Source organism: Abramis brama (assembly GCF_963993115.1).
Source record: "Abramis brama genome assembly, chromosome: 16".
Taxonomy (NCBI): domain Eukaryota; kingdom Metazoa; phylum Chordata; class Actinopteri; order Cypriniformes; family Leuciscidae; genus Abramis; species Abramis brama.
Window position 1 is genome coordinate 9,672,347 of NC_139978.1, and position 15,897 is coordinate 9,688,243.

Below are 15,897 nucleotides of genomic sequence, written 5' to 3' on the forward strand. Positions count from 1 at the left end.
ACCAAGAGAACTACAGCTGACTGCCAACTAGCATGCGCTGTCTGCGTGTAAATGAGACAACTGTCTATTTCAGCAGATTTATTTGTCTATATTCGTCGTTCAAAGAGGGAAACCGACGCTGCAGGCTGCAGGTACACAAACCGTAACACAAAACGCCCAGGAACACTCAGGTAAGATGACGTAAAATTAGAACAGCCTTCTATCTGTGCTGTTTTGACTTCTTTGCTCACTGTTTTGCTATTATTCAAGTGCACTGACTCATTCTAAAAGCTGAACAGACAATCAGAGTTCTCTTTCTCACCGAATTGGCCCAAAAAAAAACCAACAGCGTCCGACTAGAGTCGACTGCAAATTGTCGGCCGATCGTCGGCTTGGTGTGTCCCGAGCTTAAGGATCAGTTAACAATTGTCTTCCTAAAAAGAATCAGGTTCACTTGCAATGACGTTAAACATTGTTTTGCGAGATGAATTATTGGCTGTCTATATAGTTCTTGTTAATATTAATAACTTATCTTATAGACTTTTATTTTTATTTTTGTACAATAAACCTTTTCTTTTTGCATTTGCTATTTTATGTTCAATGTAAAATCTGATTTTTGAAGCAAACTTGAGAGTCTCTGCTCTACTTTTTAAGAACTATTTTTCTTATAAAGAACCAGGGTTCTTAAGTTGTTTATATGGTCCTTTGAAAAACATTGTATGTCGCATACATTTTAAACAATATTTTACAAATCAAAGCAATACAAAAATTCCATCCTAATTATGTCTTTGTCAGACTCAAAATCACTGTTTGGCAATTCAGAATTTTTTGACAGCTCAGACTTATCCAAATGTTCCATTGTTATGTAATAAAACCAGTACATTTCAACTTATTGTCAGTTTAGAGAATAAATGTCATCAACACAACAACAGAGTCATCTTGTAATTATGATACTTGTAATAGTTACTCAACATTAAACTTTGGAAAAATGTAAACATTAATTTACATAAGCAACCATACATGTGTCAGACCTCTTGTTCTAGTCAAGAAATTACTGGTCAGCAAATTAAGTTAGATGAAAGGATTCGAACGCTCCAAATGTCATTTCCTCAATTACATAACTTTGATAAATTGTGCTATTGTGTTACAGTACCAATAACTGAGTTACACAAGCGTCTCACTGAACTGGTTGAATTATCCTGGACAATAGATTTGGGGCCCGATTGCTGAGCTGCACTTTTATTATGCACCAAACTACAACTTTATACAATTTTATGTAATTTTGTTCTGAATTTCATTACTTTTGTGGCCCTAGCAGTTTGGGAATACTGATCCATTTTTAATGTATCTATCTCCATAATAATAACTGGAATTTTTTTCTATTCGTATTCAATACATTATTCTTTTCTCATGTTTTTAAAGAAATATCACTCCATGTCCATCCTGTCCATTGGTATCTATGTGACATATCTGATTTGGCTTTTGTTTCTATCGATAAGCATCAGTATTTCTAATGCAAACAATATTACTTCACATCTCAAGCCAAACAATGCCAGTGACACCCAAATGAGAGATCACAGGTTATAAGTAGACAACAGCTGTAACTCATATTATAAAATAAAATACTTTTCATTTCTGAGAATCACTATTAATAATATGTGACCCTGGATCACAAAACCAGTCACAAGTCGCACTGGTATATTTGTGGCAATAGCCAACAATACATTGTATGGGTCAAAATGATCGATTTTTCTTTTGATTTTTTTGCACCCTCAGATTCCAGATTTTCAAATAGTTGTATCTCGACCTAATATTGTTCTATCCTAACTTATTTATCAGCTTTCAGATTATGTATAAACCTCAATTTCAAAAAATTGACCCATGTGACTGGTTTTGTGGTCCAGGGTCACATATACATAATACTAACTTATAAGTATATCAACTATATAGAGTATATCTCCCTATGGAGGATCCCTTTACCACTCTACAGATAAAGCGTTTTCGGGAAATTCGTTTCGCGTACCTACCCCGAAGTGACAAAATAAAATAAAATTCTGTATCAAAATTTATAAGGAAAGACCAGTACTTTGTTTAGGCTTGGTTTGTAGAGAATTACAAACCTGCGCACATATATTCAAACGCACATAACTATAATAGAACCAATTCTTAATGCGCATGTGAACGCCATCAGCGTTTATCACAGGTTCGCGTCTAAAGTCTGTGTAGAGAGAATGGTGTCGTCTTAGCGGCCCCTAATTTAATAACAAATAATCGTTGCGACGGAAGCGAATCAATCAAAACTAACCTTAGCTGGAAAATAACTTTATTAAAGAACCGCTATAAAGTCAAAACAATCTCTGTTACCTTAAATTATACGTTTATCTCTGTAAAGCTGCTTTGAAACAATCTACATTGTTAAAAGCGCTATATAAATGAAGATGACTTGACTTGACTATATAAACTTATAAGCTCAAAACAAACTTATAAGTAAAACATTACAGTAATAACAATGCTCTTGACATGCTTCAGGAAATGAAGTGTTTTCACTTTATAGGTAAGAACTAAATTTGGTAAGGAAAAAGTAAAATTAAAAAAGAAAGGGAGTGTGACCTACATTGTTCCCCGCTGGGCCGCTGTTAGAGAATACGGTCGTGTAGCCTTTAGTGTGAGGTGTCGGCTTCAGACTCTTCCCAGCTTTAATTTCGGCCAGAAGCTCAGAATTATCTCCAGTGGGGGACATCATGTTGAAGGATTTATTGCCTGAGATAAAGACAGAGGGAAACTGAGCCAGGATGAATGGATGCGTGAAGAGAAAGAGAGAGACACACACCGGACAAGCTTCTCCCCTAAATATTTCATTTAAAACCCCAGACATCTAAACAAATGTCTAAAGCACTCAGTAACTGTGCTAGTACTTAACAGTACTAATTAAAAGAATCCACTCACTAAATAAAGTTTTGAAAAGAAAGTACCAAAAGTAAAGAACATAAAAAAAAAACACATTCAGGCCTTTGTTGAAGTTTCAACCATCAAAATGATTTAAAACATACATGACATATTCAAATGCCTTGACCCACTGCTTTGTAGAAAATACTGAATGAAAATTCACAAATATATTACAATAATAATTCTAATTACCATAATTCTTTGCAGAAATTTGAAAGAGAACGATAGGATAGTGACTGGCAAATGAGGACAAATGGGATTTTATGAGACTTGTGGTGTGAAAATATAGAACTTATATCTTAAATTTAAGATTGTTATATAACATAATCTACTTGACCAAATGTGGCCTCTGCTCTTTAAGTTTTAGTGCCACAATACATTGCAGTGCCAGAAAACAAAAGGTTGTTGTACACAGTGTCTAATAACAATCTCTAAACAATCTACAAATTTTACTCTTAACATGATAGTATCCTCTTTAATTATGGAAATTATATAAAGTGAGAAAAAGATACTATTAACCATAACGTTTTAAACCACCAGAAAGGCACATATTACCGAATATAAATGAATGCTGACAGCTACAGGTATAAATAGAACACAAATCTACTCTGCAAGAAAAAAACAAAATAAAAAATAAAAAAACATAAAAATCTGTATTTAAAAAGTATAACTATAGACCACTGCACTACTCAAACTCTCAATGTAATTTTTCTTACATATATAAACTGAAATAAATGAACAATATTAAAGAAATAATCAAATAAAGTACATCACCTGGTGTTCTTGATTTAAATCTCCAGAATGCCTCGTAACAGACGTGCTATTGTTTTGTCATAGCTGTGGTTATGAATAAGTCTTCTCAGACCGAGAGAACCAGTCAGATCTACAACCCTCCTGATTCAAACTCTCCTCTCCTCCCCCAAGAACAAAAAACACTGCGTTCGCTTACTGCCGGTGGCTCATCACAGTTGGGGGAAGTCAGAACGGATCAGCGGTAATCAACTCTGACAAGAGACGGCTGCCAAATTGGAGCTGGATTTGAAGTCCACTCACTGACCCTACGTCCTCTCCTCACTCTCACTGACCCTTCTCCTTACTCACAGTTCTGTCCTCTGATTAGCCACCCTCTTGCTCTAACTCTCCAACTCTTGCTCAGCAACCAGCTGAGTGGATTAACAGGAAAGAGTCTCACACATCATGCTGAGCAACACATAAACGGTGAATAACACACCTGAAAAAGATGCTTTCTGTTGATTTTCTTTCATAAGATGTTGATAAATCCACCCATGTCTACAAATTACCTTACAATGACCGTACAAATGACCATTGCCCGCTGAAAAATAAACAACATAAACCAGCCTAAGATGGCGTCTTAGCTGTCTTAGCTGGTTAAAACTGCTTTACTTGGTCTTCCGTCCTGATCAAAAAACCCTTCAAAACCACAATCTATGTTCAAAACCAGCAAACAAGACGATAAGTCATGACAGCATGGCTGGGAGCACCAGACCAAGTGCAACAATGAGCAATTAATTAAAAATTTGGCTGAAAATCACTAGTAATATGATTTAATGGTTTATCTCTTTCGACCAATAGGTGACGCTGTGACCAAATTGATGTGGTGTGGTGATAATGACACATGCAAAAAGTAAGTAAAGAAAGTAAGTTTTTAAAGATAATCAAAATGACGGACAGGAAGTTCGGCCGACTATGGCAAAATTGGTATCTATGTTCTCTGTTAAGACCAGTTTCATTGCAATAGGCTAATTTATTCAAAAGTTATTCGCATTTTTGGGAGCACAGCGATCATTTCAAATTCATTCCTATGTAAGTTGTTAGCAGGTTCCCTATTAGCATTGGGTTTAAATCCATAATATTGCCAAATACACTCACCTAAAGGATTATTAGGAACACCTGTTCAATTTCTCATTAATGCAATTATCTAATCAACCAATCACATGGCAGTTGCTTCAATGCATTTAGGGGTGTGGTCCTGGTCAAGACAATCTCCTGAACTCCAAACTGAATGTCAGAATGGGAAAGAAAGGTGATTTAAGCAATTTTGAGCGTGGCATGGTTGTCTGAGTATTTCACAATCTGCTCAGTTACTGGGATTTTCACGCACAACCATTTCTAGGGTTTACAAAGAATGGTGTGAAAAGGGAAAAACATCCAGTATGCGGCAGTCCTGTGGGCGAAAATGCCTTGTTGATGCTAGAGGTCAGAGGAGAATGGGCCGACTGATTCAAGCTGATAGAAGAGCAACTTTGACTGAAATAACCACTCGTTACAACCGAGGTATGCAGCAAAGCATTTGTGAAGCCACAACACGCACAACCTTGAGGCGGATGGGCTACAACAGCAGAAGACCCCACCGGGTACCACTCATCTCCACTACAAATAGGAAAAAGAGGCTACAATTTGCACGAGCTCACCAAAATGGGACAGTTGAAGACTGGAAAAATGTTGCCTGGTCTGATGAGTCTCGATTTCTTTTGAGACATTCAGATGGTAGAGTCAGAATTTGGCGTAAACAGAATGAGAACATGGATCCATCATGCCTTGTTACCACTGTGCAGGCTGGTGGTGGTGGTGTAATGGTGTGGGGGATGTTTTCTTGGCACACTTTAGGCCCCTTAGTGCCAATTGGACATCGTTTAAATGCCACAGCCTACCTGAGCATTGTTTCTGACCATGTCCATCCCTTTATGACCACCATGTACCCATCCTCTGATGGCTACTTCCAGCAGGATAATGCACCATGTCACAAAGCTCGAATCATTTCAAATTGGTTTCTTGAACATGACAATGAGTTCACTGTACTAAAATGGCCCCCACAGTCACCAGATCTCAACCCAATAGAGCATCTTTGGGATGTGGTGGAACGGGAGCTTCGTGCCCTGGATGTGCATCCCACAAATCTCCATCAACTGCAAGATGCTATCCTATCAATATGGGCCAACATTTCTAAAGAATGCTTTCAGCACCTTGTTGAATCAATTCCACGTAGAATTGCAGTTCTGAAGGCGAAAGGGGGTCAAACACAGTATTAGTATGGTGTTCCTAATAATCCTTTAGGTGAGTGTAGGTGCTTAAACATTTCGTTTTGAAACCAAATATTTCGCCACTGTCTTGTCAGTCAGCTCGCATCCAGCTCGCCTCACTCTCATCCTGTGATAAAATAAATCTGACTATTGCTGCTGATCAGTGCTGCGACTCTCGTTCGCGTTCAGTTTTTAATTATAGTGTCTGTTCTCTAACTGAACAAAAAAATAGGCAAGTGATGTAATCGGTGTGCGGCTGAACACAGTGTAACCGACTATCGCAGCAAGTCTAGCATCAACATAAGTGAAACTTTGGACAGTTGGTGGCGCAAAAGCGATTGAGTTAGAGACTCAAAAATCACTGTGGTTAATGTTCTGACTGTCCTCTATCTGTGTGCCAAATTTCATAACTTTCCAGCAAGCGGTTCTATGTGCTGCCATAGACTTCAAGAGCAGAAGAAGAAGAATAGGAACACTACGCACCTTCAGTGCTTTGACCCTAATAATAAAATGCAACTTACAACATGTCATTTGCATTGATACGACAGCAATACTATATGCTTAACAACTTTTAAAGGGATGTTTGTACAAACTCTACAGTATTTTGGAACAAATATATCATGCCCTAATCCTCAAAATCCTCAAGAAATATCCTCATTACCAAAACGACAAAAGAAAATGTGGGCCAGATTACAAATACACAGTTTTGCAACTGTGTGGGCTTGCCAAATGATATAAAATGTAAAATCTGGGTTCTGAAGAAACTAGTTGATAACCACCATTGATCATATTCAACAAATCAATTTAACTAAAATGTTACTTCTGCATTTGGGATATCACTTAAAATGTCAACATGTATAGGTAAACATTGCTATTAATTACTACTGTATGAACTGATTTATTCATGCATATAAATGAAAATGACTATATATCACTCCTCCCTTTGTTCACTTTGTTCAAGTATGGAAAACATGATGTTAATCATTCTTTACTTTGTTAACACTGACCATTTACTTGGTAACAATGTCTGTTTGGTTGAAATAATAGTTCCTCTGACTGAACAAAACATCACCCTTTAAGTCATTTCAGAGTAAATAAAAAAAGAAATAAATTCATCAAAATATAATTTATGTTTCAGCTATTTTGCCCAGCATTAGCTATTAAATAAGTCATCATATATCTCAGTAAAAACACACTATACGTTACCTTCAACCTTGACTTGACAAATCTTCATTTATGAACTGTAACTAAATATCACGTTAATAACTTAAACAAAGGCAAACAGAAGAACTTGAGCCTGAATACGAGCAGAAAAAAGAGGATCAAGATGTTAACAATAGCTGTGCATAGTGAGGAATGATGTGACGTAGGTTGAAGGTGTTGCGTTGACGGGAGGGCAGAGTCAATAAGGCCGCCCACTGTTTACACACCTTTATACTCATTCACTACAGTATGACTCTGCAGACCAGTGTCAAATGACAGCACTTTAATAGATGAATTGCTTCTAAATTCAATACATTTATCAAAATTGTAAATGATTTTTATTCCAGAATCGATTTTTAAGAGGATAAGTCAACATGAAAACAAAAGTTCCAATGGTTTTATTGTAGATAATTAATCAGTGCATTTCATAATCTTTCATCAAAATATAACAACTTGCTCTGTGTCTGAAACAACTTTACTTATCTGCTGATGTCTTCAAGACCTCTTGGTCTGGCTCCATTCTGGTATGACACGCCCACTTTTTATAACAATTTATCATTGACTATTCTGTTTCACTCAGAAATACATCAGTAAAATGGGTTGTGAATGCAATTTCATGTTGACTTAAAAAATGTTGTGTTTTGAGCCACAAAACGATCTCACCCTCAGCACAATTTCATCAATCAATATAGCTAAGCTGTATTAACAATCACAGCTGATGTGCCAGAGTCCCCACTGCATCTGGGAAGCCTGTGGGCTGATCGAAACTGGAATCACAGAAAAACTCACTCTGGGTGCTGTGGTTTCTTTGGCTATCTGAAGTGACTAGAATATTCATGGTAATATTGAAAATGATTGATCATTGAAAATGAAAATGATTACTTCAGCTTGTGGTCCAGTAGCCAAACAAACAACACACTTAATGCTCTCAATGAAGGGAAATTAGAAGAATTAATGTAAAGAATGAAACATATAAATGTCAACACACACACACACACACACACATACACACATAATGAGGTTTGGGGGAAAATACTTACTCTTCCTCTGACGGAGTGTTTCTGGAGCAGGGTTGACAGAGGAAGACAGATGCGTAGAAGAAAGATCTACTTCTTTAGAGTGATTGCGTCATAAGAAGAGAATAATATGGAAAGCCAGAAGGCACAGCAAAGTGTCCATGCAAAGCAGACAGCCAGAGAGAAAGAGAGACAGATACCAGCAGACAGGTGTTCAGTAAGACAGGCGTGGTGAAGGCAGACACAGAGGATGATGGGATGACAAATACAGTAAGGACATGGAGGAGATGAAACAAACAAACAAACAAAAAACGAAACACAATGAAAAACAATATTCTTTTAATTAACTGTTTGCCTCTTCACTAAATACAAGAAGTGCCTTTTTAATTTTTAAATCAATTCAAATGGCAAAGAAAAAAACTAATCAATTCATTATGATCTATATATGCTCTGAAAATATTTGATTGAAAACATTTATTAAATTCCTAAACCAGTAAAATGGAACAGGGCAATAAAACACTGGATCTTTGTCTAAAGTGCTTGCTCATACAAAACTTGCCCTCAGGCAGATGGTTTGGTTGCTGGGTATTTGCTATGAAGTTGCAAAGGTGTTCTGAGGTCTTTTAGTATGCGCAGTAGGTTGCTAGGGTACTCTGGTGGCTGCTTGGGTGTTTTGTGTGGTTGCTAGAGCATTGCTAGGGGGTTTCTATGGTCATCTGAATGGCTACCATGGAATTGCTAAAGGAGGTTGCAATGGTGCCCTGGGTGGTTGCTACAGTAGCAAGTAAGCAGGATGTTTGCTTACTTGTCCAAGCCATTTTTACCCATTTTATTATCTGGCAGGTGAAAATTGCACCTTTCCTCATCCAGTCATACGGATTTATTAAAACTGTGCAGGACAAGTCACACACTTAACATTTAAAGGATTAGTTCACTTTCAAAAACATTTTTGCTGATAATTTACTCACCCCCATGTCATCCAAGATATCCATGTCTTTCTTTCTTCAGTCGAAAAGAAATTAAGGTTTTTGAGGAAAACATTCCAGGATTTTTCTACACAGAATGGACTTCAATTGCAACCAACTATACCAATGTTCAAAGAAGGTTCAAATGTCCGTCTCAATGCAGCTTCAAAGACTCTACACGATCCCAGTCGAGAAATAAGGGTCTTATCTAGCGAAATGATCGGCCATTTTCTAAAAATAAATATATATATATATATATATATACTTTTTAACCACAAATGCCATCATTGTACCATCTCTGAGATGTATTATGTCATCACGTTGGAAAGGTCACGAAAAAAATAAAAATAATAATAATAATAATAATAAATTAAAACAAAGATGTCGGACGATTTTGAAGTTGGAGGAGAAAATGAGATGACATTTTTCGCCCTTCCCTACCTTTTTACCTGAGTACACAGACAAATAACTTAGATGACGTGACCTTTCCAACGTGATGACGCAAAGCATGGCACATCTCAGAGATGGTACACGACGAGCATTTGTGGTTAAAAAGTATATATATATATATTTTTTTTTTGTTGAAAATGACAATCATTTCGCTAGATAAGTCCCTTATTTCTCGACTGGTATTGTGTAGAGACTCTGAAGCTGCATTGAGACGGACATTTGAACCTTCTTTGAACATTGGTATAGTTGGTTGCCATTGAAGTCCATTCTGTGTAGAAAAATCCTGGAATGTTTTCCTCAAAAACCTTAATTTCTTTTCGACTGAAGAAAGAAAGACATGGATATCTTGGATGACATCGGGGTGAGTAAATTATCAGCAAAAAATTTTTTGAAAGTGAACTAATCCTTTAATACACATGGTTATGAGTTTGTTCAAATGTATAATCAATAAATATGATGGAAGAATTAGAGATTCATTATTTCATGATTGAGTACCTTAAAACACCAATTCTTTGCAACAGAAGAAGGAAATCAGGTGTCCAGCCAGATAGTGTTGGGCTTTCTGTCTGTGTATTCACTGCTTTTGTTTTCTCTTTCACAGGCCACCATAGATGCAAATGGATGGTGTAAATCAATGGCTAGTGAGTCTGTATAAAGTGTTACATTTCCCTGACATAACACTGAATTGTACAACACATCATGGATATTGTCCTGTCCTGAAGACATGTCAAGTATCCCTTGGGGAAGAACAATTAAGTAAATGGTAGAACACTAAACCCGATTTCAAAGTAACAATAGCCCATGCGCATTAATTCGTAAATAGACTTTGGAATGAGCAGGCCGCCAGATCTCATGTTAACAGGCTAGAACTTTGTAAGATTTACCTTGGCCGTTTCTAAGTCTTCCATCTTGTGCTCTTGGAGAGCACTTGGTGATATCGAGAGTTGGACTGAACATGGACATGTCTACTGATATCCACAACATCTGGTTTAAATTAACGGTTTAGGATAGCAGACTAAACAGCATGAATATTTTAAATTGGATGTTAGATTGGTTGCACATTCACCCATGGCTGAAGATCCAAGCAAACACAAATACGTAAATTGACACCTATGCGCTCACACCAGTCATGTTAAATTTCATATTAAACATTTTAAAGGAATATTCTCTGTTAAAAATAATTTACAATCTGTCAACAGCATCTGTGACATACTGTTGATAACCACATACAATTATTTTATTGTTTGGCTTTAGATGGTTATATTACAACTGAAACTAAAAGAGCTTGAGAGTGGCTTTCGCGTAATAAAGAGAAAATTGGAGAATCCATACTATTTACAATATTTCATAGAGATAATTTTTCCAAGGTCTGGCTCTCTAAAATATACCCTAACATTGATGACAAATGCAACAGATGCCTGGCTTCCACATGCAGTTTTAGTCAAATGGGGCCTCATTTATAAAACGTGTGTATGCACAGATTTGATCTTAGAGTGTGCGTTTGCTAAAATCCACGTCAACATTCAAATTTTTAAAAACGGTCTTTGACGTGAAAAAGTGCTTATCGCCATGTCAGGTTCTAAACAGATGTACGCACTTTTCCTTGTGGCACAGAGTCAGAGTACTGCAGTTATTTGGGAATCTAAGCAATTCTTGCCACTCGCCATTCTCAATTAAAGGATTTGGACGTTGACAGGAGAAACCATTAAACTGTGCAATATTTATATATATTTTACATCTGGAAGAGAAACGTACGTACATTTTTTGTGCGTACATTCGGTCTCTGAATCACACGTACGCTCATTTGAGAAATGATTGTAATATCAAATGTAGGATGGTGCCTATGCAACATTTTTAGACCCCTGGTGTTTTTCCAATGGTCTAAAGAGTTTGGATGAATTACTTTGTCTAAAGTACTTACTGTAAATTCAATGTACTATAGCTATTTGCCCTGCTGCAATTTGTTGGTTTCCCAGTATCTGGACTTTTAGCATTTATCTCTGCATTAGTTAGATACTGTATACTATTTCACAGGATATTTCTCAAATCACCAACTATTTGACAAAGGCTTTTAGATAGTCTAGCAGTGTTCTGATTGACAGGATCCTTATGCAGTGTTCACTGTTTATCAGGATATAAGTAAAAGTTCACCTAACTTAAAAAAAAAAAATGTATTCGGATCAACCTGCAACATCATCACACAGGCAAAACTTTAGTCATTTATATTGGGGGAGTTGTATATAACACTATACAAAACACTGCAAAAGATGCCATCAATAGCCCTTTACTTGTTTATAGCCAGAAATATTTCTTTAAGAATAAAAGTTCATCCTGGATTTTGGCACAATAAATGTACTTGATAAGGCCATCCTGGGAGTCTTGTTCCTGAGTTTTCAGCTTCTTATAGACATTTTCTTCCTCAAAAGTGCACAAATGAGTATTTGTGCACTTTTGAGGGCTTTTGAAGACTTGCATGCATGAAAATTGAACAGTGGTGACCTTACGTGTAAATAGTAAACGTGAAACACACAAATCTACTGGCTTTTATAAAAAAGGCTAAACAAAAGTATCAACGTATTAACTTATTTTGTACAATCTGTCAAAGCTGTGGCATAGCATGGCTGTATTTGTCATCACTTTCTGGCACTAATAATCTGCCCTCTAGGAATAGGAGAAACTATGGACAAAGGGTCAAACAAGTGAAAGGGTCAAATCCATAACCCCTAAGTAAGCATTGTTACTTATTTCACAGGCAAAGAGGTCAGCTAAATATAACTAAAGGCCTTCACATAGAAGTCTTAAGGGGTGCTTGCATTGTCAATTGTTAAATTCATAAAGTAGATAGACAAATCTCACTGCTGTAAGGCTAATATGTGTTCCTTCTCCATCACTGTATCCAACTGTATCAGGCTACAAATCACTGTCTACACCCCCATTAGTAGTCACCGTATTGCATTGCTGTTTATTATGCAACTTAATTTGCATAAATCTGAGCTGTGGTCAACTTTGTTTCATTGTCAATGGTTGCTGTCACTCATTTTGCCTCAATTCGCTAACTGAAAATAACTAAATCACTTTGTCATTGCACATTGCTGTTAGTATGAACGCCCTTTAAAGTTACCATAACAAAAACAGCCTAGCTAATTATAAAGCCTGTGACACACCAAACCGACATCAAAGAACCAGTGATGTTAAAATGCTGAGATTGAATACATTGCAAAGACTACTAGTATGTATGTTCTGTGCCTGTGTGAGAGGAAATAACTGTCTATACAGGCAGTATAGAATATAGTACATATATGGTATAGTCTACCTTCGTCTGCGGGTATACAAACCATAAAGAATGAGAACTTTTGAATATGTTGATCAGTTGGTTTTTACTTTCTTCATTCCAGACGTCCATGCTGTAGTGAAAATATTTGCATTGAAATGCTCAGATAAGTGAAGATGTAAAATTAAAAGCGCTGTCTGTCTGTACACTCTTAGCATCACATTTTTATTGCTTTCTTGCTCTCGTACACTCGTTCAATAAGTTGAACAGCCAATCAGAGTTGTCCCTTGCACCAACTGTCTGACGCCAATTCAAAATACCCAACCGGCCAAAAAGTTGCAGACAGAGTCCAAAAAGTGCAGACAGTGTGGAACAGACCGCAAAAAACTAGACTGACAGCCATTCAACAAAGGCTTGACTTTGGCCAATGGCTGACCGTCGGCTTGGTGTGTTACAGCCTTAAAGGGATAGTTAAAAATGAAAATTCTGTCATCATTTACTCACCCTCAAGTTGCTCCAAACCTGCATAAATGTCTTTGTTCTGCTGAACACAAAGGAAGATATTTTAAAGGATGTTGGTAACCAAACAGATCTCGGGCCCCATAGGAACTACCATGACTACCATAGGAAAAAAATACTATGGTAGTCAATGGGGCCTGACATCTGCTTGGTTACAAACACTCTTTCAAATATCTTCCTTTGTGTACATCAGAACAAAGACATATATACAGGTTTGGAACAATTTGAGAGTGAGTAAACAATGACACTATTTTTATTTTTGGGTGAACTATCCCTGTAAGGACTGTTTAATTGAAAGGCACCAAAAACAGAGTATAACCGCAAAAGCTGGTTTGTGTTGTGCTTTCACATTGACAGTATATTGTTACTTGGTATGAAATTATACAATGAAAATGAATGCTGTTAATGCATGACCCCTTTAAACACTTTATATCACCATTCATTTCCAAGAGAGATTTCCTTCAAAGATTGTGAAGTTCTGGATGAGATGGTGTCAGTACTCACTGCTGGAGGAGGAAGACATGCGACGCTGGGAAGGGGCTGGTGTGCTGGTGGATGGGGGAGGACGGGGAAGATCCGATGGAAGAGGTGGAGGAGGAGGTGGAGGAGGGATGAAGGTGCTGGTGGGTGGGGGAGGTGGTGGAGGAGGAAGGGGTAGATCCTCTGCGGTTCCTGTCCCGTTCTCAGGAGCAGGGGCTTTGTCTGCAGAGTCCTCCAACAGTGCTGAACCCTGTAGAGAGAACAGGTGAGCATGGATCATTCACATGGACTCCACATATCTTATCTAAAAACCTTCATTTGTGTTCAACTGAAGAAAGAAAGTCATATACATCAGGGATGACATGAGTTTGAGTAAATTATTAGAAAGTTTTAATTGTTGGGTAACCCATACCATTAATATACAGAGACCACTGTAATTGAGTAAGGTATTTGAAGGTAAGGTAAAACTGTTTCCCTGAAAACAACAACCCTTATGAAAAAGAAGTATGCTTCGAGTTCATTTTATAAAGTATACTTAAGTAATGTTCAAGTAGTAAACTTGTAAGTGTACTATTTCAATAGTACACGTTTGTAGTGTACTATAAATGTAACAGTAGTAAGCTTTAAGTGCACATCTAGTTCACAACTACGTTTCTCGCTTGTACTGTATCTGTACTACAAGTGAACTTATAAAAATACTAATAGTTTACTATTTTAATGCGTGTAGTACTTTTTTTAGTTTATGAAAGTACACTTTGTAGTTTTATACTGCAAGTAAACTTGTAAGTTTTCTTTAAGTGAACATAACATACTTATAGTTTACTATTCATTCATTATTTTTGCACATAAAGTATACTACTGTGTTCCAATTTAGGTATTAATTTTTTATACTTGAAATATAATTGTACTTTAACTCTTTCCATTTTAAAAACATGTTATTCTAGCTTCATGCATCCTTTTTTTATCACTACTTGAATGTGGGTAAGTTTCATAAAAAAAGCAACATTTTAAACAAAAAGATGAGAAAATCGCATATTCTTGTCAAAGACTATGTCCGGATTGGATCCAGAATGAGGATCAAAACACAGATGGAGTAGATCGAGTCCATCAACACCCCCAAAGCTTCACAGTCGTTTCCTCTTCATGGGTTCAACATTTCATTCGGTAACATTAGGCAGTTTTGATTCATATGCTGTTTAATGTATGATGATCGCATTGTTTTACATTTGCGTAAGCTATCTTCTACTAGTTTCTGCTTCTTTACCTGTGTTTTGATCTGGAGATTCTGTACTAGAAGGCCCTGTCCCAAATGGCACACTTCTTCATATGCACTTTCGGTCTTGTGGACTTACAATGGTTGCCGTGTGCACGTGTCCGTTAAGTCCATGAGACCATAGGGTGTCTCATTTGTCATTTTAGGTTTCAGAAGTGTGCCCGTGAGCTCCCCCTTTGCGGTCAATATGAGCGATGCACACTGATGCGAGCCGATCAGCGTTACGTCACGAAAGTGCGGACTCGTAGGAAGACCGCGAGTGCTTAGGGTGCCATTTGGGACAGGGCCGAAGATGCGTAATAGTGCCCCCCACTGTATAACAGTGAAAACATGGACAGCCAGAATATTCCGTCAATGGCGAGGAAAGAGTAAAGTTGATTTGAAGTAAATTCCTATGTACACCAGTGGACTAGCCTACACAAAAAATAATGGCGACGAGCATCATGGGGTTCCCAGATGGAGCTCTACAATCGCCTTGATAGGGGAATAATCCTCTCAGATGACTCAGTGGCTGACGAGGGTGAGCTGCATTTCTCTCCTCCACCTAGCCCAGCAGTGAGTGCTCTTCAGAATAAGCAGGAGATGGCTGATGAGGGTGGTGATAATCAGATCAACTCACACTCTGCCCGGTGTATGCTGAGCTGGTGGATGTAATGGATCGTGCTGCGGGCAGGCTGCGGTTGCCTTGGCAGTGCGTTAGGGGAGAGATCGCTCGCGGTACGCTTGATGATCGGTTTCTCCCTGGCCATAAACC

The 15,897-nt window shown here is 37.5% G+C and overlaps 1 protein-coding gene across 7 annotated transcripts in view; it reads right to left on the bottom strand.

The window, feature by feature from the left end:
- espn (espin) overlaps window positions 1–15,897 on the bottom strand; it is a 95,003-nt gene that overhangs the window by 13,858 nt on the left and 65,248 nt on the right. For 4 of the 7 annotated variants that reach the window (XM_084087408.1, XM_084087407.1, XM_084087412.1 and 1 more), the window contains exons 9-11: window positions 13,895–14,120; window positions 8,210–8,281; window positions 2,594–2,739 (exon numbers count right to left, since the gene is read on the bottom strand). In XM_084087408.1, the coding sequence (XP_083943534.1) occupies window positions 2,594–2,739; window positions 8,210–8,281; window positions 13,895–14,120 (444 nt within the window). The remainder of the gene's footprint in view (window positions 1–2,593; window positions 2,740–8,209; window positions 8,282–13,894; window positions 14,121–15,897) is intronic. The other 3 variants (XM_084087410.1, XM_084087409.1, XM_084087413.1) reach the window with 1 other exon arrangement.